This window comes from Primulina eburnea, chromosome 5, assembly GCF_022965805.1.
Source record: "Primulina eburnea isolate SZY01 chromosome 5, ASM2296580v1, whole genome shotgun sequence".
NCBI classification, from domain to species: Eukaryota; Viridiplantae; Streptophyta; class Magnoliopsida; order Lamiales; family Gesneriaceae; genus Primulina; species Primulina eburnea.
In genome coordinates this window covers 11,068,269-11,094,207 of record NC_133105.1, presented here as the reverse complement: position 1 = coordinate 11,094,207, position 25,939 = coordinate 11,068,269, and the positions used below count along the sequence as shown (strand labels likewise).

At 36.4% G+C, this 25,939-nt stretch overlaps 2 protein-coding genes across 2 annotated transcripts; both read left to right on the top strand.

Moving 5' to 3' along the window:
• The first annotated feature begins 392 nt into the window (after positions 1-392).
• Positions 393-866, top strand: LOC140831366 (uncharacterized). The gene has a single exon (XM_073195116.1). It carries the CDS (start codon positions 393-395, stop codon positions 864-866), a length of 474 nt encoding a protein of 157 aa, XP_073051217.1.
• Positions 867-4,396: 3,530 nt separating this feature from the next.
• Positions 4,397-6,107, top strand: LOC140831363 (uncharacterized). Its single transcript, XM_073195115.1, has 3 exons — positions 4,397-4,850; positions 5,235-5,546; positions 5,692-6,107. The coding sequence occupies exons 1-3, from the start codon at positions 4,397-4,399 to the stop codon at positions 6,105-6,107; spliced, it is 1,182 nt and encodes a 393-aa protein (XP_073051216.1).
• Positions 6,108-25,939: the final 19,832 nt, after the last annotated feature.

Here is a 25,939-nt window from a genome sequence, read left to right as displayed (position 1 = left end):
TATATATGATTATCCTTTTGCTGAATGTGAAGGTCAAAAGCATAGATTCCAATCTTCTTGGTTTCAGAAATATCCATGGCTTGAATTTTCTATTGAGAAGCAAATTGTATTTTGTTTCCTTTGTTATGTCTTTGACACTAATTCAACACAATTTGACACATTCACTTTCAAGGGATTTAAAAATTAGAAAAGAGTTAATTGTAAAAATTGTCCATTCAAGAGACATGAAAGATATGGGAATTCAAGACATAGTTTTGCTATGAGAAAATGGGGAGACTTGAAAAATCTTGATCAACATATTGATAGAAGATTAGAAAAACAATCTTCTAAGAAAATTGAGCGAAATCGTTTTCTCTTAAAGGTGTCCATAAAAAGTGTGATGTTTTTCTGCAATGCAAGGTTGTGGTTTTAGGGGTCATGATGAATCAGTTGACTATAAAAACCGTGGAAATTATATAGAATTGATCAATTTGTTGGGAAGAATGAATCCAAAAATTGGTAGTATTCTAGAAAAAGCAGCTAAAAACGCAAAGTGCACATCAACGGAAATTCAAAGAGAGATTTTGAAAATTATTACTGGTATTGTGAGAGATAAAATTCGTGAAGAAATTGGAGAAACCAAGTTTTGTATCTTAGTTGATGAAGCAATTGATGAGTCAAATAAAGAACAAATGGCCATCAATTTAAGATATGTTGATCGGGATGGGTTCATTAGAGAACGATTTTTTGAAGTTTTCCACATTAAAAATACAAGTGCATTAACTTTGAAAAAAGAGATATGCAATGTATTCAACCAGTACCATTTGTTGATTGAAAATCTAAGGGGGCAAGGCTATGATGGGGCAAGTAACATGCGTGGAGAATGAAATGGACTCTTAGCATTATTTCTTAAAGGTTCTCCACATGCTTATTATATTCATACTATTTTATCGTTTTAGTTGAGCATCTATTTTTTGTCATTGAAGACAATGTCAAGTTTAGGTGTGGGAGTTTTTGATGTGCTGTGAGAAGTTTGACTTGATTGTGGGATTTTTGATTTTATTTTATTTGATCTTTACTATTCCGATTTAATTTTTCTGCATTTTTTTTTAAAAAAATTTGTTTAAACATTTTAAAAAATTTGTGACGTTGTTAGTTCCAAGCATCTAGTTCATTTGTTATCTCTTTCTTCTGAATCCTGATTGCCTCCGATGCGAATAAAAAAAATGATGTTTTCTTTGCGTGCAAATTGTTTTTGCATTCTCACTTTTGCATTATGAATAAGTTGCTCTTGATGATAGTTAGAGAGGACAAGTGTGTGGGATTTAACACAATTGCTATATTTTTTTCCTTGGTGAGCTTTGAGCCTATGAGCATTCATGATATCTTGCTCCATTTTCTTTGATTGTGTGTTGTCATTGCATTGTTAATTTTTCTAGAACTTGCATTGTTATACATGTCTTTGTCAACATTTTCTGGTGGATTAGGTGCATAGACAAAATGATAAGGGCATTAGGTTTAAACCATTGTCTTTCGCATCATCTGAGCCGTTCTTTGAGCCTACCCTGATTCATAGACCACTAGTGAACCAAATTTGAGCCTCAGCTTTTTCCTTTGAATAAAAATAACCAAATTACAAGCCGTGATAAATCCTTTTTGTTGGTTATCCCCCGTTTTGAACCTTGAATTGGAGAATCATATAAAATTTTCACAAATAGCACCACTCAATCCAAAATAGTGTGAATTGTTGGGATTTAGTCAATCTCGAATCCTTAAAGTCACCATCTACAAAAATAAAAAACAAAACAAAAAAAAAGAAAGAGAAAGAAGAGAAGTAGACGAAGTGAGAAAAAAAAAAAAGAAAAAAAATGCTCTTGATTGTTATAATGAGATATAAGAGTTTTTGGATACACTTTTATTTTTGTGAGAAAAGTTGCATATGGTTTCTCCAATTCCATAGCTCATTGTTTTCTTTTATCCTACCTTAACCCTAGCCACGTTACAACCCATTTGTAGCCCTGTTAGTTTGTGTATTTTAATTCATTCATTTAGTGGAAGGATGTGATATATTTGCAAGCCTATGATAAAAATTTCAATGCATTTGACACGAGAGTTTGTTGATATATATTCTAGACACTAATGAGCGGAATGAGCGAATCTTATGAGGAGTTGTTAAATCCCATGCATTTTAATTTCTACACATTCTGATTCCACTGATTGTTCATGACGTTATTTTGTGGGATGCTCTGAAATTAAAATGTCTTGTTGCATTAAAAATGTTTTGGATAAGTAGCGGGTAAGCGGAAGGAGGACGAAAAATTGAGATAATGAGTTGATCTATTTTATGCTTGAGGACAAGCATCGTTTAGGTGTGGGAGATTTGATAGGCTCGTAATAGTTAATATTTTATTTTCATATTTCCCGTTATTTTAACCTCCGATATGTTTAATTGACACATTTTTGTGTAATTTTATTATAGGAGGAACTTTTACGGTCTTGGAGCAAATTTGAGTAAAAAAAGTGATGTTCATCACATTTGAAGTTTCCAAGATAGAGTTTGAAAGAGAATGGCCAAACCAGAAGAAGTCCTGGAATAAGGCGTGGCCACGCCTTATGACGATACTTCAGCTGCCAAAAAATTGCAAGAAGGGAAAATCTAAATAAAATATTATTTATTATTTTATATTTTATGATTAGGGTTAATTAAGAGGTTAGTGGGCTTTTTAGTAAAAAGAATTTAGACCCAAATGAGCAACTATCCACGTAACAAAGGAAGGAGGCGGCAAGAATGAATTAATTTTCCAATCACAAAAACACAACCATTCCATCCACACGTGAAGGAAGAAAGAAGGCGCAAGACTCCAAATTTTCCTCCAACAAAATCTTTTGCTCCTTTATGCTTTCTTATTTATTTTTCATGAATATTGTAGATCAAACTATGCTAGGCTAATTTTCTTAGACTGATTCAAGGGATAGTCTACTGTTTAATTTTATCACTGTGAGGTTTTTGCACTTTAATTTATTATTCTTGTTTGCCCAAATATTCGTTGATTTATGATTTAATTATATGAATGTTATACGTCAATTAATCTGACAATTTAATTTGATGTATGATTTTATAATGCTAACCATGAATTCAGTGATCCGTAATTTTCATGAATGATTGGTACGTGAGTAGCAATAAGTTAGATGTGTTGTGCTATCATAACATGTGTAGTCTAAATAAATCGACGGAACTAGATCTTCCAATTGCAGCTATCTCAATTGTTAGATTTTAGGATTAACTATTTTCACGAAACTAAAATGCTAACTTTAATTAATATGGAACGCTATCGTGCCCAATTGATTATTGGTAAGTTTTGACTGGATGCTGGGTTCGGTCAATTAATTTAGTAAAACACAAGAATTTTAGCGGCTATCCCTATTATTCTAAAGTTAATTGCTTGGAACAACTTGAATAAATGATTGTTAACCGATGAACAATGAGATAATTAAATAGTAGAATCCCCTTGAATCAGTATTTTCTCATAATAAATTCTTCACTTTATTCTCTTTGATTAATTTTCAATTCTAGATCCAATATTCTTTCTTGCTGGGTAATTTTAATTTAGATTATTTTATTTAGTAATTATCAAAACAAATCCCCCTTTAGTATTTTTATTATCAAAAGAAATAAATCTACTGTTCCCTGTGGATTCGACCCTACTCACCATTACATTCGTTTTTATTTAAAAAGGTAGGAATTAATTTGGTGGTCAACGACAGCACACCACTTTAAAAATAAAAATGACGAATCAGCGTCAACAAGTGATTTAAATGGGTCAAATAACGTATCTCTTTTTATTTCAGAACCAGCGTCAACGAAAAAAACCAAGACTTGAAAATGAGACTCTTAATGAACCACTTCCGAGTATCACTTTGCAATATGTTTATGATCCTGGAATTCGCATCCCAATATTGCAGTATCACATTGAACTACAAGATGATGTAAGAAGAGCATATATTGATAAATGACCGATTAAGCCTATATATGATTATCCTTTTGCTGAATGTGAAGGTCAAAAGCATAGATTCCAATCTTCTTGGTTTCAGAAATATCCATGGCTTGAATTTTCTATTGAGAAGCAAATTGTATTTTGTTTCCTTTGTTATGTCTTTGACACTAATTCAACACAATTTGACACATTCACTTTCAAGGGATTTAAAAATTAGAAAAGAGTTAATTGTAAAAATTGTCCATTCAAGAGACATGAAAGATATGGGAATTCAAGACATAGTTTTGCTATGAGAAAATGGGGAGACTTGAAAAATCTTGATCAACATATTGATAGAAGATTAGAAAAACAATCTTCTAAGAAAATTGAGCGAAATCGTTTTCTCTTAAAGGTGTCCATAAAAAGTGTGATGTTTTTCTGCAATGCAAGGTTGTGGTTTTAGGGGTCATGATGAATCAGTTGACTATAAAAACCGTGGAAATTATATAGAATTGATCAATTTGTTGGGAAGAATGAATCCAAAAATTGGTAGTATTCTAGAAAAAGCAGCTAAAAACGCAAAGTGCACATCAACGGAAATTCAAAGAGAGATTTTGAAAATTATTACTGGTATTGTGAGAGATAAAATTCGTGAAGAAATTGGAGAAACCAAGTTTTGTATCTTAGTTGATGAAGCAATTGATGAGTCAAATAAAGAACAAATGGCCATCAATTTAAGATATGTTGATCGGGATGGGTTCATTAGAGAACGATTTTTTGAAGTTTTCCACATTAAAAATACAAGTGCATTAACTTTGAAAAAAGAGATATGCAATGTATTCAACCAGTACCATTTGTTGATTGAAAATCTAAGGGGGCAAGGCTATGATGGGGCAAGTAACATGCGTGGAGAATGAAATGGACTCTTAGCATTATTTCTTAAAGGTTCTCCACATGCTTATTATATTCATTATTTTGCTCATAGACTACAACTTGCTTTAGTTGCAGTTTCTAAAGAGGTGCATGATGTGTGGCGTTTCTTTTCAACATTAACTTCAGCTATTAATTTTGTTGGTTCATCTACTAAACGTCATTTTCAATTGAAATATATCCAAAAATATGAAATTAATGATTTGATATAATCGGGAGAAATTGACACTGGTACTGAAGCTAATCAAGATTGTTCTTTGATACGAGCTGGAGCTACTCATTGGAGTTCACATTTCAACTCTATTAGGAGATTCATTGGTTTGTTTGGTTAAGTGAGTATACTTCTTCAAGATCTTGTTGACAAAGGTCTCAATAGTAACATTCGAGGAGATGCTAAAGGTTTGTACTTGGATATAAAATCATTTGACTTTGTATTTGTGTTGTTTTTGATGCATGAAGTTTTGGGAATATCAGAAAATTTGTGTCAGACGTTACAGAAGAATGACATAGATATTTTAAATGCTATGAATTTGGTTTCTACGACTAGAATAAATCTTCAACAGATCCGAGATGGTAGATGGGAAGAATTTCTTTGGAGTGTGATTAAGTTTTGTGAAAGTAATGATATTGGGGTACCAGACTTTGATGATTGCTACACGCGAGGTACAAAACGTTCTTGTCAGCTGAAAAATAATATAACAGTCCATGATCACTATCATTTTGAAATATTCCACGCAGTAATAAATTTTCAGTTGATTGAATTGAACGAGAGATTTCCAGAGAGCACAATGGAACTTCTTACTCTTAGTAATGCTGAGTCCCGTTGATGGATTCAGATCATTTTCTCTATGTGACATTTGTTCTCTTGTTGATAAGTACTTTTACTACCATGATTTCAGTCAAGAAGAAAAAGAAGACTTGATGAGAGAATTATATCGTTATAAGTTTGATGTACTGCGTCATGGGCAGTTTCAGAATCTTGATTTTCTGCATCATTTGTGCCAAACATTGGCCAGAACAATGAAGTCGGTTATCTATCCTTTGATTGATAGGTTGGTTCGATTGGTTTTGACTCTTCCAGTTTCTACAGCAACTACAGAAAGAGCTTTTTCAGGGATGAAACTCATTGAGACGCCACTTCGTAATAAAATGGAAAATGACCTTTTGGCCAATACCATGGTTGTTTATATAGAGAGGGATATTGCTCTGGGTATTGATACATAATTTATCATAAAGAAGTTTGATGTATTGAAAAATTGCAAGATTCGGCCTAAATAAGAATTCAGTATGTTCCTTTAACTTCTTTTTTATTTCTATTATATGAAGTTCAAATTAATATTTAAAAATATTCTGCCCACCGAAAAAAATATTTCTGGCTACGCCACTGTATATAGATTATCAAAATTGCAAAGAATCAAAAGTTTAGGACGAAAATGATAGTGTTTATTTTCCAAAATCTAACCTTCACATAATATTTTTTTCACATTTATCACCTTCCTCAAAACAAAAACATTTATGAAAGTCATTTTTTTAAAAAGATTTGGAGCCTATATCCAAAATTTATTTCCCTGACATTTTGAAGTATGTTTACAAGAAAAACACTTTCCTTTTTTATTGAAAATTTATAACAAAAACTTATATTGATACATTTTTTAAACTCATTCCTTTATCTAATGAATCTTAAATAATCTATTCTCAAATGATATTTCCTTTACAAATTAATATTACGTACATTTGAAAATTAAATATTATCTAATTTATTTATTTTCATCTGCCAAATTAATTATGAGTAACAAATAATTAGGAATTAAATAATAACAAACAGTTGCATGTAAATAAATACTTGGTATTTAAGTAATAAGGTGTATTTATGACATTTTAATTTTAATTCTAACTCTAATTAATCAAACAAAAATAGTAAATTATAGGAATACTCAAATAAACATGACAATGTGCCCGATTTATACTCATATTTGACATGGCGTAACGAACAACATGCTCGTCAAATACAAGTTTCACCCCCCTGCCCCGGCGGCCCACGATCCCCAGGAGGGCAGCCTTTTGGTGGCGGGAACGGCTTCGGCGGAAAGGAAGGCGGCCGGGGAGGAAAAGGGAAGGGAAAAGGAGGCAAAGGCTGAGCATAGTTGCATATCCCAAAGAAACAAATCCCTGGAAATGGACACCTATGACTACATCTTCCACAGTGGAAGGGGTTCAAATTTGTGTTAACACATATTCCCCGGCAGCATTGTAGTGAAAACGGACACCTTATCCCACACAACCCACAATTGTTAACGTCGGACGTGACGTCTACGCAACGGTTCCGGCAGCATAGTTGCCTGATTCTAGGGAAATCTTGGTTGCAGATCCACGGACGGAACATGCAGCCGGTGGCCCGCGGATTCGTCATTCTTCTAAGCCAAGGGGAAGCGGTTGTCGAATTCGCAACATTTTGATGAAGTGTGGAGTGTACTAAGACTTTTCCTTGGGTTGTTAACCATTGCAAAGCTATGAGTAACAGAATATTGAATTCAAGGTAAAATTTTTGCATATTTTTCGATGGGTTTGTATTATAATGGTAGAAATTGGAGGGGATATATATTTGGGTCAAGTCGGTTATCTTTTAGAAAGTAATGCGGAGAATTCATGTTTTCCTTACGAGGATGATAACTATTTACGTGATGGAAGAGTATTTTCCATCAATGAAGTATCACACCTTTAAACTAACCTTTTTCTAACCCTTGTGGCTACTTTTGCTTGGATTGCCAATTCTCTTTAGAAAGTAGCTGAAATATATATTACCATGGTGGCTTTATAAGAAATACCATAATCTATACTTATATCTAAAATACCATAATTAATTTCTTCGAAGAAAACTTAAAAAAAAAACATAATTTATGACAAGTGGTGGCAGTTGGCACTATATATAAGAAATAATGTTTTCAGCCCTGTTTTGTTCATGAGACGAAATAATAAGTTATTTATAATATGATAATAACTGAAATATATGGATAATAGTATGATGTATATCTCCAATTATTGTAGAAACTTGAGATATATATTGAATGAATCAAGGATGTATGAACAATCGATGAATTATGTTTCGAAAGAAATGTACGGCGTCTAGTGACATATCCATTAAGAGATCGTTTGAAGTATGTGTGTATACATATAATTGATCTCTTAGAGATCCATTTTGAGCGTCACTGAGCTGAAATCCACGTATTGAATGTAATGAAAACATCAAATATGTTCATGTCACATCAACGGTGCTAACATAAGTTCGGTAATTTTAGACTTGTATTTTAATTAATATGAATTTTTAAACCACCACAAGTTTGACATGAAAATGATTTTGAAAGGTTTTACCACCCATTACCGTTCTAACCATTGTAAATCACTCAAATTATATGTATAAGAAAGTATCTTAATTAGCTTGGTAATCGACAATCAGCGAAAATAATAAGTTATCGAGGTAAGGTTTCTACCGTGAGGTTTACTATCGTTTTTCTTCAATCATGGCCCCTTTTTCATTTAGCCTGAAATCTATAGTAAACTTTCATAAATTATCTATTTGTTCATGTATATTTCATCATGTTGTACATGAAAAATTTTATTGATCATATTATTTTGCATATATGATTTATGATGTTATATGTTCTTGAATAATCACGGATCGACAAATGACTAAACGAATGAATGACTGGAGCTCTAGACAAAGATCTATGTACCGGATTGTCACTCCACTGGACAACACGAATTCGGCCCAAAAAGTAAGTTTAGTGAACGACGAGTTTAAACTTAGCTATATGGTTCATCTGAACAACTTCTTTGGTCCGAGAATGTGATTCACCTTGGCTCGTAAATGATTGATTGTTTGGATCTCGCTTGAGTACGCGGGGAAAAGTGCTACACCAAATGTTGGTGGGAGCCATTTCTTTAGCCCACGATATTCACTGCAGATTCCTGAACAGTCATTGCATTTCACTTGACAAGATATTTTGTGATGATATGTTACTGATATATTTTATCTCATATTTAATCGTTGGACTGATATATTATGATTTTCTTACTATGTCTATATATAAGCCCGGTTATTCCCTCAATAAATTCTCATAAACTTAACTTTTATTTTCCTTCTATTTATTGTAAATATCAGATAAAAGATTATATGACTCCGAATAAGATGAAAATTGAGAAAATGAAATTGGTGGATTAGTATGACAATGACATTATTATTGAATTAGTATTAGTGTTCTCAAATATTCTACATGCTTCCACTACTGTATGTAAAATATAATCATTATATTACAAGTCGAGGATCACATAGTGGTATCAAAGACTCCAGTGTTTATCATGAAACATAAATGGTTATAGAATATATTATAAGAATTTGATGCCTTTGAGTGATAAGATAAATACCAACTTCTTAAGAATTTCATATCTTTGTGTTATAATATAGATAGTACATATATATTAATATCATTCATTTAAGAAATAAAGATTAGTTGGAGTTTAATTCTAAGGGTTAAACGAATATAAGTTATGGAATCAATACGCTTTCAAGCTCGGAATTTTCCTTATTAATATTATCCAATCGATTCCTTATCAAGAAAATCGTGAACACCAGAACCATTAATGGCATCTCTCCAATCTAAGTGGTTTCATTCGAGAATATTGGATCTCCAAGTGCTAATCATGTTCTCAAAATTGAAATTGAACATTTGATAACACTAATACTAATTGAAAAATAATTGAAAAGAAGGTATGACTAATCAAAATTGAAAAGATTTTCTCTGTTCTTCACTACTCGTAGAAAAACGGAATAAAGGAAAAAAATTAGGAAAGAAATATGTCACGCCCCGAAACTCGGAATTTGACACCGGCGTCGTTTAACAATCACACAATTGAAAACAACCAGCCTCGTAGCATAGTATAAACCGAAAACTTGTTTATTAATCATAACTTCTCAAAACTAAGTGTCACGCCCCGAGCCCGAGCCCGGGCCCGCGACTGCGTGACTGCACAATGGGTCCTTATAACAACTACTTTGTATTCGTCCTCGCTTTACGAAAATGATTAACTCAAGTTGCTATAGAATTCCATGGTAAGCCATTATAAACTCATTTTAAATCTTTCATTTTTAAGATGTGGACAAGGGTATCACAATCACCCTTCCTTCAGAACGCGACGTCCTCGTCGCGGCCTGACCCCTCGATCCACCAGCACCGAGAATCTAGAGGTGGCTTCTACAGGTTCAAGATATGGCTCCCGTCATGTAGTACTTTGCCCCGCAGGTTCAAGAGGTGGCTCTCATGCACATAGCACTTTGCCCCGCATAGCACTTATTTCTCGGTGTTCCATGCCCGTGATCGGCTCTGATACCACTTAAATGTCACGCCCCGAAACTCGGGGTTGACACCGGCATCGTTTAACAATCACACAATTGAAAACAACAAGCCTTTGTAGCATAGTTTAAACCGAACCAGTTTATATATATCATAATTCCCACAAAAAAAACATCGTCTTTACCATAAAAAAATCCAACGAAATATTAAATAATGCGGAAGCGTCTTACAATTTATTAAACCATAAATTTCATAATAAAACTTATTACTAATCCGGCAAATCACCAACCCCAAAATTTTTCCGACTCTTCCTCCTCAAGCTGTTCTTCGGACTTATCTGAGAAAGGTTGTAAGGGGGTGAGTATTTTGGAAATACTCAGTAAATGGGGGAACATTGAACACAACATAAAAGTTTTATAACATTTTCGAAACATACATATACATACAGCATGCTTTTCATAATCGTAACGTAAGTTCAATAACATAATAACACTGCGATTTTTCACCTTTAACGGTTTACTGACGTCAGTCCCTAAGTTTTAATCCTCTAAGGGGGCGAGGCCATAAAATAGTTCTATCCCACTGTTAAGGGCCATATGTTGGAATTCCACCCATTTTCAGGGAATTCTCACAGTGTCAAACATAAACGTACCAAAAGTTCGTAACAACGTATAGACGGGAGACAAAGCTCGACCGAATTTTTAAATCAAAAAAACGAAAGTTTTGTATGCATGAAAACCGAAATTATAAGTAATTAAAATAGCTTACTTACAGTATAATTGATGCTAAAAAACATGGAAGCTAGGCTCGGAAATAGGTCGCTCCTCGTTCTTCCCTTCGGCGGCACTTCGGCTCGATTTTTCTTGGACGACTTTGAGCAGATTTCCAGCTTGGGAGAGCTGCTGAATTTCGAATTTATGCAGCAAAGGGAATTCGAATTGCTTGAGTGTGAGAATGAATGGGAGTGGTGGAGTATTTATAGGTGGAGGAAGGGTGTTAAATATGATGCTCAAATCTTGCACAAAATTGGCTTAAATCTCATATTTTTGGCTCAAAAATATCCTTCCATGGCTGCTGATTATCTACCAAATCGGGTTCTCCTCCCTCCTAATCTAATGGTTCGAAATTGAGGTGCAAAGGAGGGGAGGATTTGCTTCCCCTCTTGAGGCTTATTCTAGCATGACATTACATCTTTAGGCAATACAATATTTAGGCAAAATATCTAGTTGATTTTCGAAATTTGCTAACTCCATATATTGATTCCTTTAGCCTTGCATGATATCTCCCCAAATGTTGCAATATATCCTCCCAAATTCGAAAATATGCATGCCTTCATAAGAATATTGTTGACTTGATAAAATATCCAACAAGGAATTTCCAAGGTGCACAACTGATTACATTCCTTATCTCATACACAACATCAATCTTACAAATTTCCTTACAATTACTAATTGTATCTTTTGAAAAACTCGGTTCTCACACTAAGTCTGTACAACCGAAATAAAATAAAATTGTGGAAACGTCTTACATGAAATAAAAGAAATTCGAAAATCTATTTACTAGCAAATCTCGAAATTAATACAATCACCAGCCCCAAAATTGTTCAGATTCCTCTTCGTCCACCTGTTCTTCGGATTTATCTGGGGAAAGATTGTAAGGGGTGAGTGATATGGTCGTCACTCAGCAAGTGGGGGCCATTCGAGTACAATAAAAACAACATGTAATTTTCGAAATATACATCATGCAACATAATTCATACCACGTACGCATCATTAACCCGACAGTGAGATTCATATACTTTCAATGGTTTACTGATATCAGTCCCTAATTTTTGCTCCTCTAAGGGGACGAGGCCGTATAGCGGTTATCTCCCCCACCGCGTCAGGGTACGTATGGTTGGGATTCCCACCCATATCGAGTTGAATTCTCACAGTGTCAAAATATTTACTCATGCCAAAAACATCGTAACCAGAAGGGTGTAGAAGAAGAATTGTACTCGACCGAATTTTTTGGCAAAAAAACCGAAAATACATTCACCGAAATTCAATAATTTAAAACAAACCCACTTACCTTAAATTCTTGATGAAAATAAATGTGAAAGGCTAGGGTTTGCTGCACTGGAATTTTCGAAATTCCTGTTCCGGCGGCTGGATGGCGGCAGCGCTTCGCTGTGCTCGAAAATCCTAAGAACACTAGAGGAGAGTCTCGAAATTTGAGAGAGAATTATTGTGTAATTTTCGAGCTATAGAGCCCTCCTATTTATAGGGGTTGGCTGCTATCTGGATCGAGTGATACCGCGTTGAAATCTGACTCAAATCTTTTATCTCGAATCGTGATCTATCTATCCGTGATTTGGGTGATAACCGATTTCCAAATCTTCCATCCCCTAAATTTCGAATTCACATGGATATATATATATATATATATATATATATATATATATATATATATACACACACACACACACACTAATTAATTCGAATTCTAGTGATTTTATTATCTCATGTTTGATCTTTATCCCGATATCTTAATCTCAACTCAAATCTTAGATCCTTTATCTGCTAATTTTCAAAATTCCTTGATTAATTCGTGGATGGAGATAGATTTATCCCTCCCAAAATTTAAAGTTGCACGGTAAATAATACCATCTAAATTTCGAGCTTCAAAATTTTGCACACGATAAAATTATCTACACGACGATAACCTTGCATCAAATCTTATATTCTAAATGATAATGATAACATTAGTATCCAAGATTACACCATCCTAGTATAATCAAATTATTAATCTGATATGATCACGATTGTACAAAATCCCGGGTTTTACAAAATAGGCCGAAAGAATCGGGATTTCCCACCGCATAGAGAATCTGAAGATCATATTGTTTTTGAAACTTTAAGCTTGACACTTGGCTTTCAAAGCCAAAAACAAGTGTCCAACCATTTTTGCTCAATTTTTCTTATAAATAGGCCCCAATCAGATGTATTTTTCACCAAAAAAGTTATCCATATTAGTGAGGTTAGAGAAAAGAAAAATGGAGAAAAAATTAGAAGAGAAAATAATGAAATATAGAGAAAATAGAAGAAAAATACCAAATCTTTTCCCAAAATCTCCAAACTCTTACGTTTCAAGGTAGAATTTTGGAGTTCCAGTTTTACCATGTTCCAAAAGTTTTCGTGCAAAGGTTTTTCAAAATGTGTTTAGTATACACATATGCATGTCGATATCCAAAACTTTTTCGAAAACACTATTAGACAGCAAAATATAATCAAATCAACATTCAATTTTTTATGAGCGAATCCAGTTTAAAATTTCAAAATGTTTTCTGCACAAAGGTTGTAGATCAATCCAAGATATGTTCATTGTAAAATTTTGGGTGAATTGGTGTTCAGTCCCCTTTTTAAAACAAGTTTTCCCTTTACTCTCGGGAGAGAGAAAACCATTTTCTAACTACCAAAAATACCCTTATCCCCTATTTGAACTTATTGATCATACGCTTTCCAAATGGTATCAGAGCCTAAGGTTAATTTATTTCAAACACAAAATTTATTATTATAAAGAAACGAAATGTGTGAGGAGGAGAATTTCGAAAAAATTATGAATCCGAACTTAGGTACGAGAAAAATAATTTACAAGGATTATTCCAATATTTTGGAATATATCCAAGCACATCTAACTATTGTTAGAAACCAGGAGCAGAAAGGGACGCTTCAGCTCCCTCAGGTAAACTTATAATGATTCACACAAATAAGTTTATGGAGATAGTACAAGATTCCTCTAAGCTCTCTTTAGATCTTAGAGAAATACAGAAGATAGTACAAAATTATGGCAATATGTTATATTTTGTACCGCAACGAGTTGAGAAAATCCTTGAAACCTAGGAAGAAATTCTTGAAATATTAAAGGATATTCAAACAAAAATTCAGAAATTAGAACAACAACCAAGTTCTATTAAAAGAACTTCAGGAGGATGGTTACCACCATCATTTGGTAGCGAAACTTTGTTACATCAACAAGGGAAGGCCAGAGTGGTGTCAAAACCATTGACTGAAGAAGAAAAGATGATCAATCTAATTAAGTATGTCTCAGAAAAGAAATTAATCTGATGACAACTTTAGAAAAGATTGATCCGGAGGATCTATAAGAGCTTGCGGAATCATTCGCAAATCTCAAAGTAGTAGATCTAAAGATGAACACAGCAGTAGGTGAAACATCACCTGCTATAACTTGGTCATCTTCTCAGGAACCACCAAAGGAAAGTATGGATCTCATAATATAAATATGAGAGGATCTCAAACTGATTTCCATACTGGTGGAGGATCACACTCAGCGGGAACCAGGACAAGGAGAAGTCAAATTCCTTTGCACCAAACACCATATAGGAAAACTGTTTTAGAACCTATACATCCTTATGGGGTTATGCTTAACCTTGATGTATTAGATTTCAAAAACGGAGAAGATCTCATAGATGACTGGTCATCTGCTATGAGAATCACAGCAGAAACACTTGATTTCAAAGAAGGATTCATTAAACTTTTAGAAATGAGTCTTATGGGATCAGTGAAAATTGCTTGAGACATGACTTCATTAGATATGAAGGAATCAGTCATAGCTGGTGAATCTCTTAGTGAGATCGCTGGAAAAATTGCTACCCTATTTAAAGCACACTTTATAGGGGTAGACTATTTTAACAGTCAAGATAAAGAGAAAAAGAAGAAATATACTCAAGCTCTGTATAGTCTTGTGATAGGATCAATTAATGTATCAAGAGTGTTTAGAAGGGGGGGTTGAATAAACACTCATACTAAAAACTGATCTTTTCGAATTTTGAGTTCAGTTTGGTGACAAACTGATTCTCGGAATCTTGTTGGTCAATGACAATCAGTTAAACTAAATTAGTTGCGGAAAGTAACTGACTGAAAAATAGAATACAAAAACTGAAATGAAATGCACAAGGATTGTTTCTGGATGTTCGTAGATTTCAATTACTCCTACGTCACCCCTTCTATCTCAATGATAGGATTTCCACTAAAAGACTTTAATCGAATAAAAGGTTTGTACTGACCCACTTCAGTTTGGACTTATCACTGCCAAAAGCTGAAACTATTAGTATTGAAAAATGTTCTCAGTGCGTAACTGATCTTAGCACTATCGAATTTAACGATTATTACAAAGTGCTAGTGAGCTCAAATTGCAGCCTCAACTGCTACGAATAAATCAAGTATTAGTGAGCTAGGATTTTGGCAGAGTAACAGCAAAATTAGAATGGGGTGATCTCTACCCTCTTCAGCTGTTCTTCTGTCATGTTTTATAAACTTCCCTTCCAACGGTAACTTGAGATATATTCGAATATTTGTATCCGTTGATTGCCACTTCATTATTCCTTGGTAATTGTTTGCTTCATTTATTGTAATGCTGTGTCTTAACTACAATGCGTTGTTCTAAGCTGTATTGATTGAAGTGCGGCGTTTCATATTCAGTTCCAGTCTTCTATGTCTCTTTGTCGGTTGAATTTTTGTTTCCCGAGACATGTTTAGTTGAAGGATGCTTAGCTTAAAGACATGCAGCTGAATATATTGTCTGTCAGTTGACGAGGAGAATAACTGAATTGCATTTCAGTTGCGTAGATTAGTTTACTAGATTCAGTTGCTGAGTTCAGTTTACTCGATCAGTTGCTGAGTTCAGTTTACTTGATCAGTTGCTGAGTTCAGTTTACTCGATCAGTTGGTTCGTATTTTCAGTTGGTTTATATTTTGTCAAACGCCGGAATTTAGTTTCCTACATCTTGAATTACATGACATATGTTTGGTGGATGAATATATTATGTTACTAAATATAGATGGAATTCAGGAGTCGAAGAAGATATAGCTATGCAGATTTTCTTCACAAATATGCCAAGCCCTTGGAAAGAAATGCTAATAAGGGAATATGTACCTGAAAATCCAGATACATTGGCAAGAAGAGCCTATTTCCTTAAAGGAAAATTGGCAGAATGGTGCCATTTTGCAGCATTAAAAAAGAACTACAAACTTTTAAGGGGTATCAACAAAAGAACTTTTTGTGTTGTAAGGAAAATGATCTTCCAACAATTATTGAAAGTAAACCACAGAAGCATAAAAGGAAAAGTTTCAGGACTCGTCCTTATGCTCGAAATGGAAGAAGTTTTTGGAAACCAAGAACAGTATGGTCTAGACAGAAAGCCATATCTTACAAATCTGGACAAAGAAGCGGACCATCAAGAAGTAGGATATCATCCCAAGCTTCGAGTTCATCTCGAAGCACAGGAAGAACACCTACGAAGAAAACTTTCAGAAGAGCTCATACTCAGGCTAATGAAAGTTCCAAGATTGTAATTGCTGGACATGTGGAGCAATATGTCATATCTCAACCAACTGTCCAGAAAATGAAAAGAGAGGTATTAAACGCTTCGATCCTACCCCGGATATTGAAGAAGCAGTTTATTACCAAGATCTTATTCAAGTATACCGATTTGAGGACATTGCCTCAGATGAAGTATATATGAAGAAGAAGAAGTCTTAAGTCAGAAAGAATCTGATGGAACAGAATGAGAATCTGACTGAGGACGAGGTGTTTCGACACAAAACACATGAAAATATGTCTGGTTTCTTTAGCCAGACAACAATATCTCATAATATGGTTCAAATAATCATGAGAGAAAATCCAATTCTACAGAGATATCAAGGTTTCTCTGCAGGACAGGTAGAAAAGTTCTTAGGAAGTCTTGGCCTAAGAAACAGAAAGCATCACCTAATCTATAAAGCTTCTAGAAGGGAAATGGCAATCCCGATGGAACTTACAGGAAATAGAATGGAGATGCAGTTAATTCCTTCCGAAGAAATTAAGGAGGAATTACAAAAACTCAAGAGAGAAGTAGCAAGGACTATGTCCCGAACTCATATTGGAGCAATTCAGATTATGATCAAAGCTACTTTCAAGGAAGGGATAGATTCACCAATTGATATTGCTATATGCAACAAAAGAATTGGGAATCTACAAGATTCAGTACTGTGAACAATCTCAGGAAATCTCTGTGCAGGAAAGATTGTAGGAGTAATCTATCCAAGGATAGCCTACAACTTGGCAGATCGAGATTTTAGCCGAGCCTTGACATTGCATCAGAATTTCAAGGAAAAAAGGCTGATGAAAGAAGGTAATAGACCATATTCTATTACCTATCAGATTTCATATGCTCTATCTAATACACATCATTCAGAGTTGTTTATTAGAAATGAGTTTATTGAAGTACCAGAGATATTTGGAAAAGTTTCTCAGGCAATTTATCCAGAAAGAGTTGAGTTTTCTTTAATACAGGAAACAAATATCCAAATACAAGACAAACTAATTCTACAAAAGAATCAAAGTCTTAGATTGGAATCAAGAAGACTATCTTTTCAGAGAGATATAATTACAAGTTACAGGTAGGGAAAAACGTTTGTCATAGAAACCCAACATGAGCTAAAAAGTTTTTCTACAATAGGAAAGCTTAGATGTCCAGAAGAGTGGAAGGAATTATAAATAATATTTGATATTACGAAGCAAAGGAATCAATTTCTTTGTAATACCAATACTATTTGGAACAAGCTACGATAGGAACTTACTAAGGAATTATTAGTATCGGAGAATTGGAAGTCCATATCCAAGGGATTCCAGGGAAAGAATCAGATCGACTGATTCTTAGACTAAAGTTTCTCGAGGAACACAAACCTTGGAAATGTCTAGAGTATGTAATGGAGTTTATGGCAGAAGATAAGATGTGGAAAATCCAATGACCACAAGTCCATTCTCCATATACATTCCAGTAAGAATGTTATATGAACAATATAAGGCAGAATATTTTGCTGCTTATATTGATTCAGGTGCTGGAATCTGTGCAGCAAAACGAGGAGTTTTTCCAAAGAATTTGGAAGAAGAATTACCAAAGATTGCTGGAAGAGATTTTTCCAGAAGAATCTTAATATTATGCAAAGGGATTAAGATGACTGAAATAATGATTGGCGGTGCTGGGCAAACACCTTGGTGCAATGTAAAGACACCACCAATTTATTTTCATGATACAGGAGCTAACATATTGTTGAAATAATTTCCTACAGATGTTCAAGTCATATACTCAAAAAAATGAGACTAGACGATTAGTGTTCACAATACCATGTGATCACAAAATCATAGTCCAGATACTACGAGATGCATTTTACAGAAAATTGCCGATCCAATTTCGCAGCAAGCGTGGTGATGAAGGAAAACTTCTGAACCCAAAAATGAAGGATTCAAGACGGTTTGGAGAAACAATGCTCCAGTTAAGAGCAGATAAAGAACTCTAACTTGAATATATAGAATGCCTTAAAATAACTCTACACAAGAATGAAGTATAGTTTGAATCTAAGATATCACTGGAAGATGTCAAGAAGAGGATCAAAGAAAATTATAATGAATATCCTTGGCATGGTGGGACAGAAATCAACTCAAAGCTTGCCTTAAGATTAAAGAGGGCAAAAGAGTATGAATTTGTCTGTTGTAAGCCTATCAAAATGAATATAATTGATCAAAGGGATATGCAGATTATAATCAAGGAACATTTGGACCTTGGATTAATCAAACAAGTATGTCACCATATAGCAGTCCAGGTTTTATGGTAAGAAATAATGGTGAGATAAAGCGAGGAAAACCCAGATTGGTTATTAATTATCAAGAAATTAATAAGATTATGGAGTTTGATGGGTTTTTTTATACCTAGTAGAGAACACTTGATTAGTTGCATTCGCGATGCCAAGATATTCTCCAAGTTTGACTGTAAGTCCGGATTCTATCAAATTCGGATGCAGGAAGAAAGTAATAAATTCACAACTTTCTCCACACATCAAGGACATTATATCTTGGAAGTATTACCAATGGGATTGACTAATTCACCTCAGATATTTTAAAGAAAGATGGATAATCTTTTTAAAGATTATTTTAAGTTTATGTTTGTTTATCTTGATGATGTTTTAATAGCGTCTAAAAATATGGATGAACATGTTAAGCACTTGGAGATTTTCTCCAATTTCTGTAAAAAAGAAGGTCTGGTTCTATCAGAAAAGAAAACAGCTATTGCTACAAGGAAGATCAAATTTCTAAGAATAGAAATCGATGAATCTGGAATAATTTTGCAAGATCATATAGTAGAAAAAGTGCAAACCTTTCCAAACGAATTAAAAGAAAATAAGCAACTTCAAAGTTTTCTGAGAGTTGTTAATTTTGCTGGGATGTTTATAAAAAATGGACTAAACACTTTCATGTGTTTTGCTGGGATGTTTATAAAAAACCTAGCAAAACATAGGAAAGTGTTTAGTCCATTGTTGAAAAAAGATACAAGATTTATATGGACAAAAAAAACACAGAAGGACTTGTCTATTTGAAAGAGATTTGTAAAAATCTTCCAAAAATGGCTATTCCTCAAAATGAAGATGATTTAATATTGTATACCGATGCCAGTGATCATTGGTGGGCTGCAGTGTTAACAAAGCTCACACCAGATGGAGAACAACCATGCCAGTATTGTAGCGGTTTATTCTCCGATGCAGAAGCAATAGGGGTGGGTACGGTACGGTATACCGTACCGAACTACGATATCGTATACCGTACCGAAAATATCGGTATGAAATTTTTTCATACCGATACCGATACCGAAAATTCGGTATACCGCACATGCGGTATACCGAATTTTCGGTATGAAAAAAACTCATACCGGTATCGTACCGACACCGAAAATTTTGTCGGTATACCGAAAAACCGTCGGTATACCGAAAATATTTTCGGTATACCGACATTTTTTTGGTATACCGAACTTAAATCTAAAAAAAATAATAATAAAAAATTATTTTCGGTATTTCGGTATATACCGAAATACCGAAAAAAAAATTATTTCATACCGATACCGATACCGAAAAGTTCGGTACGGTATGATACCGTACCGAAATTTTCGGTATACCGATTTTTTCGGTAAGTTCGGTATTTTTTTCGGCACGGTTTTTCGGTATTTCGGTATTTCGGTATTTTTTCCCACCCCTAAGAAGCAATAAGATGGCATATCAACGAGAAAGAATTATGTAGTAAAAAGGGCTTTTGAAAAATGGCCATTGTTTTTACTTGCAAAGAAATTCACTTTGAAAGTTGATAACACACAGGAAAGCTTTCTTAAGAAATATAATTGAATCTAAACCTGAGAAGGCTAGATTATTAAGATGGCAAGCACTATGTCAAAATTATATTTTTGATATTGTGATAAAAAAATCTCATGAAAATATTCTTGCAGATTTTTTAACAAGAGATGGACAGCGGTGATATCGATGCCATCATCAAGATGCTGAGGCATTTGAGGGAACACCTTGAAATGCTTCAAAACAAGTTTAACAAGCTGGTCTTAAACAAATAAGTTGCGGAAAGACTACAACAAGCCGATAAGAGAGTTGTCTCTGATCGAATTACAGGACGCTTACAGGCTTATACTTTGTTATGGTCTGTAACACAAAGGCCTATCCTACAAGGCATTGAGAAGCCACTGGTTTCCCAAATGGAGAGTTTTCGAGTACATGACTCTATACTTGGAGCAGGGGATTCAAATAACCCTAGCACAAGTGTTAAGTTGGGATCATCTCCAGATGAGTCGGCTAAAACAAAAATTGAGACTCCTGATCCTTATCTTGAGTCCTCAAGTCAACCCTTCACCTCGGGAATTGAAGAGGGAAAGATCAACCTTAGGTCTCGTACTGACAAGGGCAAAACTAAGGTTGATACTAATGAAGTTACAATTTCTCCATTTCAGGTTTACCAACAGAACTGGGAGAAATTTAAAACAAGAGTTGGCATCAACCCATCAACCAACATGGTTGATGTTTCAGGGAAATATCCTAGGGTATGGATGAAATCTAATTCATATCCCAAGGAGGTCAAAGCCTGGTATGAATTTGGGGCTCTTGCCTCAATTTATACCACATCACCCATGTAGTGACCCGTTCCAGAATCACCTACTAGTTGAGAACTAAGCATGCAATTAACTTAATTAATAAAAAATCAGAGATAACAGCGGAAATATGGTTAACAACAATAGTTTATACAACCCAATCGAAATCCAAAATACTCAACTAACTGAAAGTATCTGCTACAATCATATCAAATCATATGGAAAACACTGAAAACTAAACCAACCAGCTACTCAATGTCCTCCTCCTGCTCCTCCTGAGCCATCCAACCTGAGGCCTGCCCCGTGGGAATGGGGTGTCCAAGAATAAACAAAACCGAGGACGTGAGCGATAAGAACGCCCAGTACAAAAGTATGAGTATACAAACCTATATGAAATGCACATGCTATGATATGATACCAGGGTAGTCAAGAAACAGGAATCACAAAAGATCTCAAAATGCTCAGTCTAGAGGCGCCAAGTGGATAGTGCCGCGCGGTCCTACCTCTGGGTCACTGCATCCACTGCAAGAACAGACGTGGACTTAAAATGTCCCGGACCACCGAAGCCCTCCCGACCCGTCGGCCACTGTGTACTCTCGGTGTCCATGCGTCCACAAGACAAGACAGGGCTGAGCGGCCCCACAAGATATAGCTTATCTCGAAAGAGATACAGCTCAACAGTAAAGGCTATCTCGAAGGAGATACGGCTCAACATGAAATGCAACGTGCAGTAATAAACGTGACATAATAGCATGCATCATATGACATATATCAATGCACCACATAATCATGCAACACATATAAGAATGTATACTCAACCAGGATATCTCGGATAGTACTTTCGTACCTCTATCACAGCAAGCCTAGCCTTACGCAACACCGCTAATCAGGTCTAGCACAAGCCTACGCATCAAAAGCATACTCAATCAATACTACCATGCTCGACTAGCAAAACCAGTACTCCCTAGTACTACCAAAGGTTTAGGGTTTACCTTCGTCCGTCGACAGCCCTTTGATGTCGATTGCCTTGAAACTCAGGCGCCGCTACGCTACTACTCCTGGCAGCTCTTGGCTATCGCTCGACCAACAACTAACCCTAGAAACCTTCCAAATCCTCTCAACTATGAGGCAAAATCATGAATTGGCAAGTCACAAATGAGAAATCCGAGCACTATTTATAGGCCATGTTCGGATCCTCCGAACAACACTTCGGAACGTCCGAACGCTACGTGTCCATTGGCTCTTGACAGCTCATGATCGGATCCTCCGATCATACACTTCGGACCGTCCGAACATGCATGGAAAAATGACGTGTCGATCAACACTTGACACCTATGATCGGATTCACCGAACTACACTTCGGATCGTCCGAACTCTTCGGTGCTTCCGAACCCTCTTCGGTCCGTCCGATCATGACCATAGCCAAAATTACACCTTAAACCTTCTTAATCACCATTACTCCGTTAATTACCCAATTTGGAATTCGGGCTACTACATTCTCCCCCCCTTAAAAGATTTCGTCCTCGAAATCAGGCTTAGAGAATGAACAAAACGAAATAACAACATCATTAATACATCTCAATTGTTGTTGAATACAACTGATACTATGATTACAACTGAAAACACAAACTTATACAAAGCACAACTCAAAAGAGCTCTGGATGCTCCGAACGCATACGACTCTCTAACTCCCAAGTGGCTTCTTCAGTGCCTCGACGCTGCCACTGCACTAAGACAAGAGGAATGATCTTATTCCGCAACACCTTATCTTTGCGATCTAGAATCTGAACTGGTCGCTCCACGTAAGACAAATCCGTATCAAGTTGAACTTCAGATGGATGTAAGATGTGCGACTCATCTGCTACATAACGTCTCAACAAGGATACGTGGAACACATCATGAATACTTGATAGGTACGGCGGCAACGCAAGTCTGTAAGCTAAATCTCCCACACATTCCAGTATCTCGAATGGACCAATAAATCTCGGAGACAGCTTACCCTTGAGACCAAATCTCAAAATCCTGCGAAAAGGCGAAACTCGGAGAAACACCTTCTCACCTGGCTGAAAGTGAAGAGGTCGACGCTTTGTGTTCGCATAACTAGCCTGTCGATCCTGAGCAGTCTTAATCCGCTTCTTGATTACTGCAACCTTATCTATAGCCTGCTGGACTAACTCCGGTCCCTCTACCTGTCGTTCCCCGACTTCATCCCAGAATAATGGAGTACGACAACGTCGCCCGTACAACGCCTCAAATGGTGCCATACCAATACTACGATGATAGCTGTTGTTGTACGCGAACTCAATCAAAGGCAAATGATCCTGCCAAGCGGGTCCGAAATCCATAACACAGGCTCGCAACATATCCTCAAGCGTACGGATAGTCCTCTCTGATTGACCGTCAGTCTCCGGATGATAAGCAGTACTCAGACTCAGTGAAGTGCCCAATGCTGACTGGAAACTACCCCAAAATCGTGAGGTAAAACGAGGATCCCTGTCACTAACAATACTGACTGGCACTCCATGCAAACGTACAATCTCTTGAATGTACAAGCGAGCCATCCGATCGAAAGTGAAGTCACGGTTATAAGGCAGAAAATGAGCAGACTTGGTGAGTCGATCCACCACTACCCAAATAGCATCACTATTCCTCGAAGACAATGGCAAGTGAGTAATGAAATCCATCGTGATATGCTCCCACTTCCATTCAGGAATAGGTAGATTCAACAATAATCCTCCCGGTCGACGGTGCTCTGCCTTAACCTGCTGGCAAACTAGACACTTGGAGACAAACTGATACACGCTGCGCTTCATCCCTTTCCACCAAAACCGCATCCTCAAGTCTCTATACATCTTGTTGCTTCCTGGATGAACACTTAACTTGCTTCGATGAGCCTGAGACAAGATCTCTTCCCTCAAATTATCATCCTCTGGTACTACAACCCGATTAGACAAACATAGAAGACCATTAGACTGATAATGGAAACCGCTATCACCACCCGCTAACCGAGCTAATCTCTGAGTCTTCAGATCAGACATCTGAGCATCTCGAATCCGAGCGAACAAAGCTGGCTCAGATAAAATGGTAGCAACACGAATGCTCTCCATACCTTTCCGATGCTTGAAGTTAAACCCCAACGAGCAACTATCCTGGATGGCACTAGTCATAGCACAAGTCTGAAGTGCAGAGGCTCTCACCTTGCGACTAAGCGCATCAGCTGTGAGATTCGCAGAACCTGGATGGTACTTGATCTCGCAATCATAATCCTTCAGCAAATCCATCCAACGACGTTGCCTCATGTTCAACTCAGCCTGAGTGAACAGATATTTCAGACTCTTATGATCAGTAAAGATTTCAAACTGAACACCGTACAAATAATGACGCCAAATCTTCAGCGCAAACACAATAGCTGCCAATTCCAGATCATGAGTGGGATACTTCTCCTCGTGAGATTTCAGCTGTCTGGAAGCATAAGCAATCACATGACCGTTTTGCGTCAACACACACCCTAAGCCTTGAGTGGAGGCATCGGTGTAAACACTGAAACCATCAGATCCTGACGGTAACGCCAAAACAGGTGCAGAAGTCAGAAGTCGACGAAGCTCTCTGAAACTATCTTCGCACTCGGATGACCACTCAAATGGAACATCCCTCCGAGTAAGTTGCGTCAATGGTCTGGCTATCTGAGAGAAATTCACGATGAAGCGACGATAATACCCTGCCAGACCTAGAAAACTACGGATCTCGGCCACCGTCGTAGGACGTGACCAATTCAGCACTGCTTCAATCTTGCTGGGATCCACAGAAACTCCTTCCTTGGAAATCACATGACCAAGGAATACCACACGATCAATCCAGAACTCGCACTTACTCAGCTTAGCATACAATTGCTTCTCGCGAAGAATCTGCAACACAATCCTCAAGTGTTGGGCATGCTCTTCCACACTGTGGGAATAGATCAAGATATCGTCAATGAAAACCACCACAAACTGATCCAGAAAATCTCGGAAGACTCGGTTCATCAGATCCATGAACACCGCTGGCGCATTCGTCAATCCGAATGGCATAACTAGAAACTCGTAATGCCCATAACGAGTACGAAATGCAGTCTTGGAAATATCATCATCTCTGACTCTCATCTGATGATAACCCGATCGCAAGTCGATCTTGGAGTAAACAGAAGTACCCTGAAGCTGATCGAACAAGTCATCAATACGGGGTAAAGGGTACTTGTTTTTGATCGTCACCCGATTCAGCTGGCGATAATCAATGCACAACCGCATCGATCCATCCTTCTTCTTGACAAACAAGACTGGAGCTCCCCAAGGCGAAACACTCGGGCGAATATAACCTTTATCAAGAAGATCCTGCACTTGCTGCTTCAGTTCCCTCATCTCTGACGGCGCAAGACGATAAGGGGCACGAGAAATCGGTGCAGTCCCTGGCATTAACTCAATGCCAAACTCCACCTCTCTAACCGGAGGAAAACCAGGAATCTCCTCTGGAAAAACATCAGGAAATTCACAAACCACTGGAATATCCTCTATACCAACACTACCTGTGGATGAATCAATCGCATAGATGAGGTAGCCTTCCCCGCCCGACTCTAAAGCACGACAGGCTTTCAGAGCAGATACCACTGGCATCGGAGGTCGCGCTCCCTCACCATAGAAAAACCAACTAGAGCTCTCAGTCGTACGGAACTGAACAAGCTTCTGGTAACAATCCACAGTAGCTCGGTAGGTAGTCAA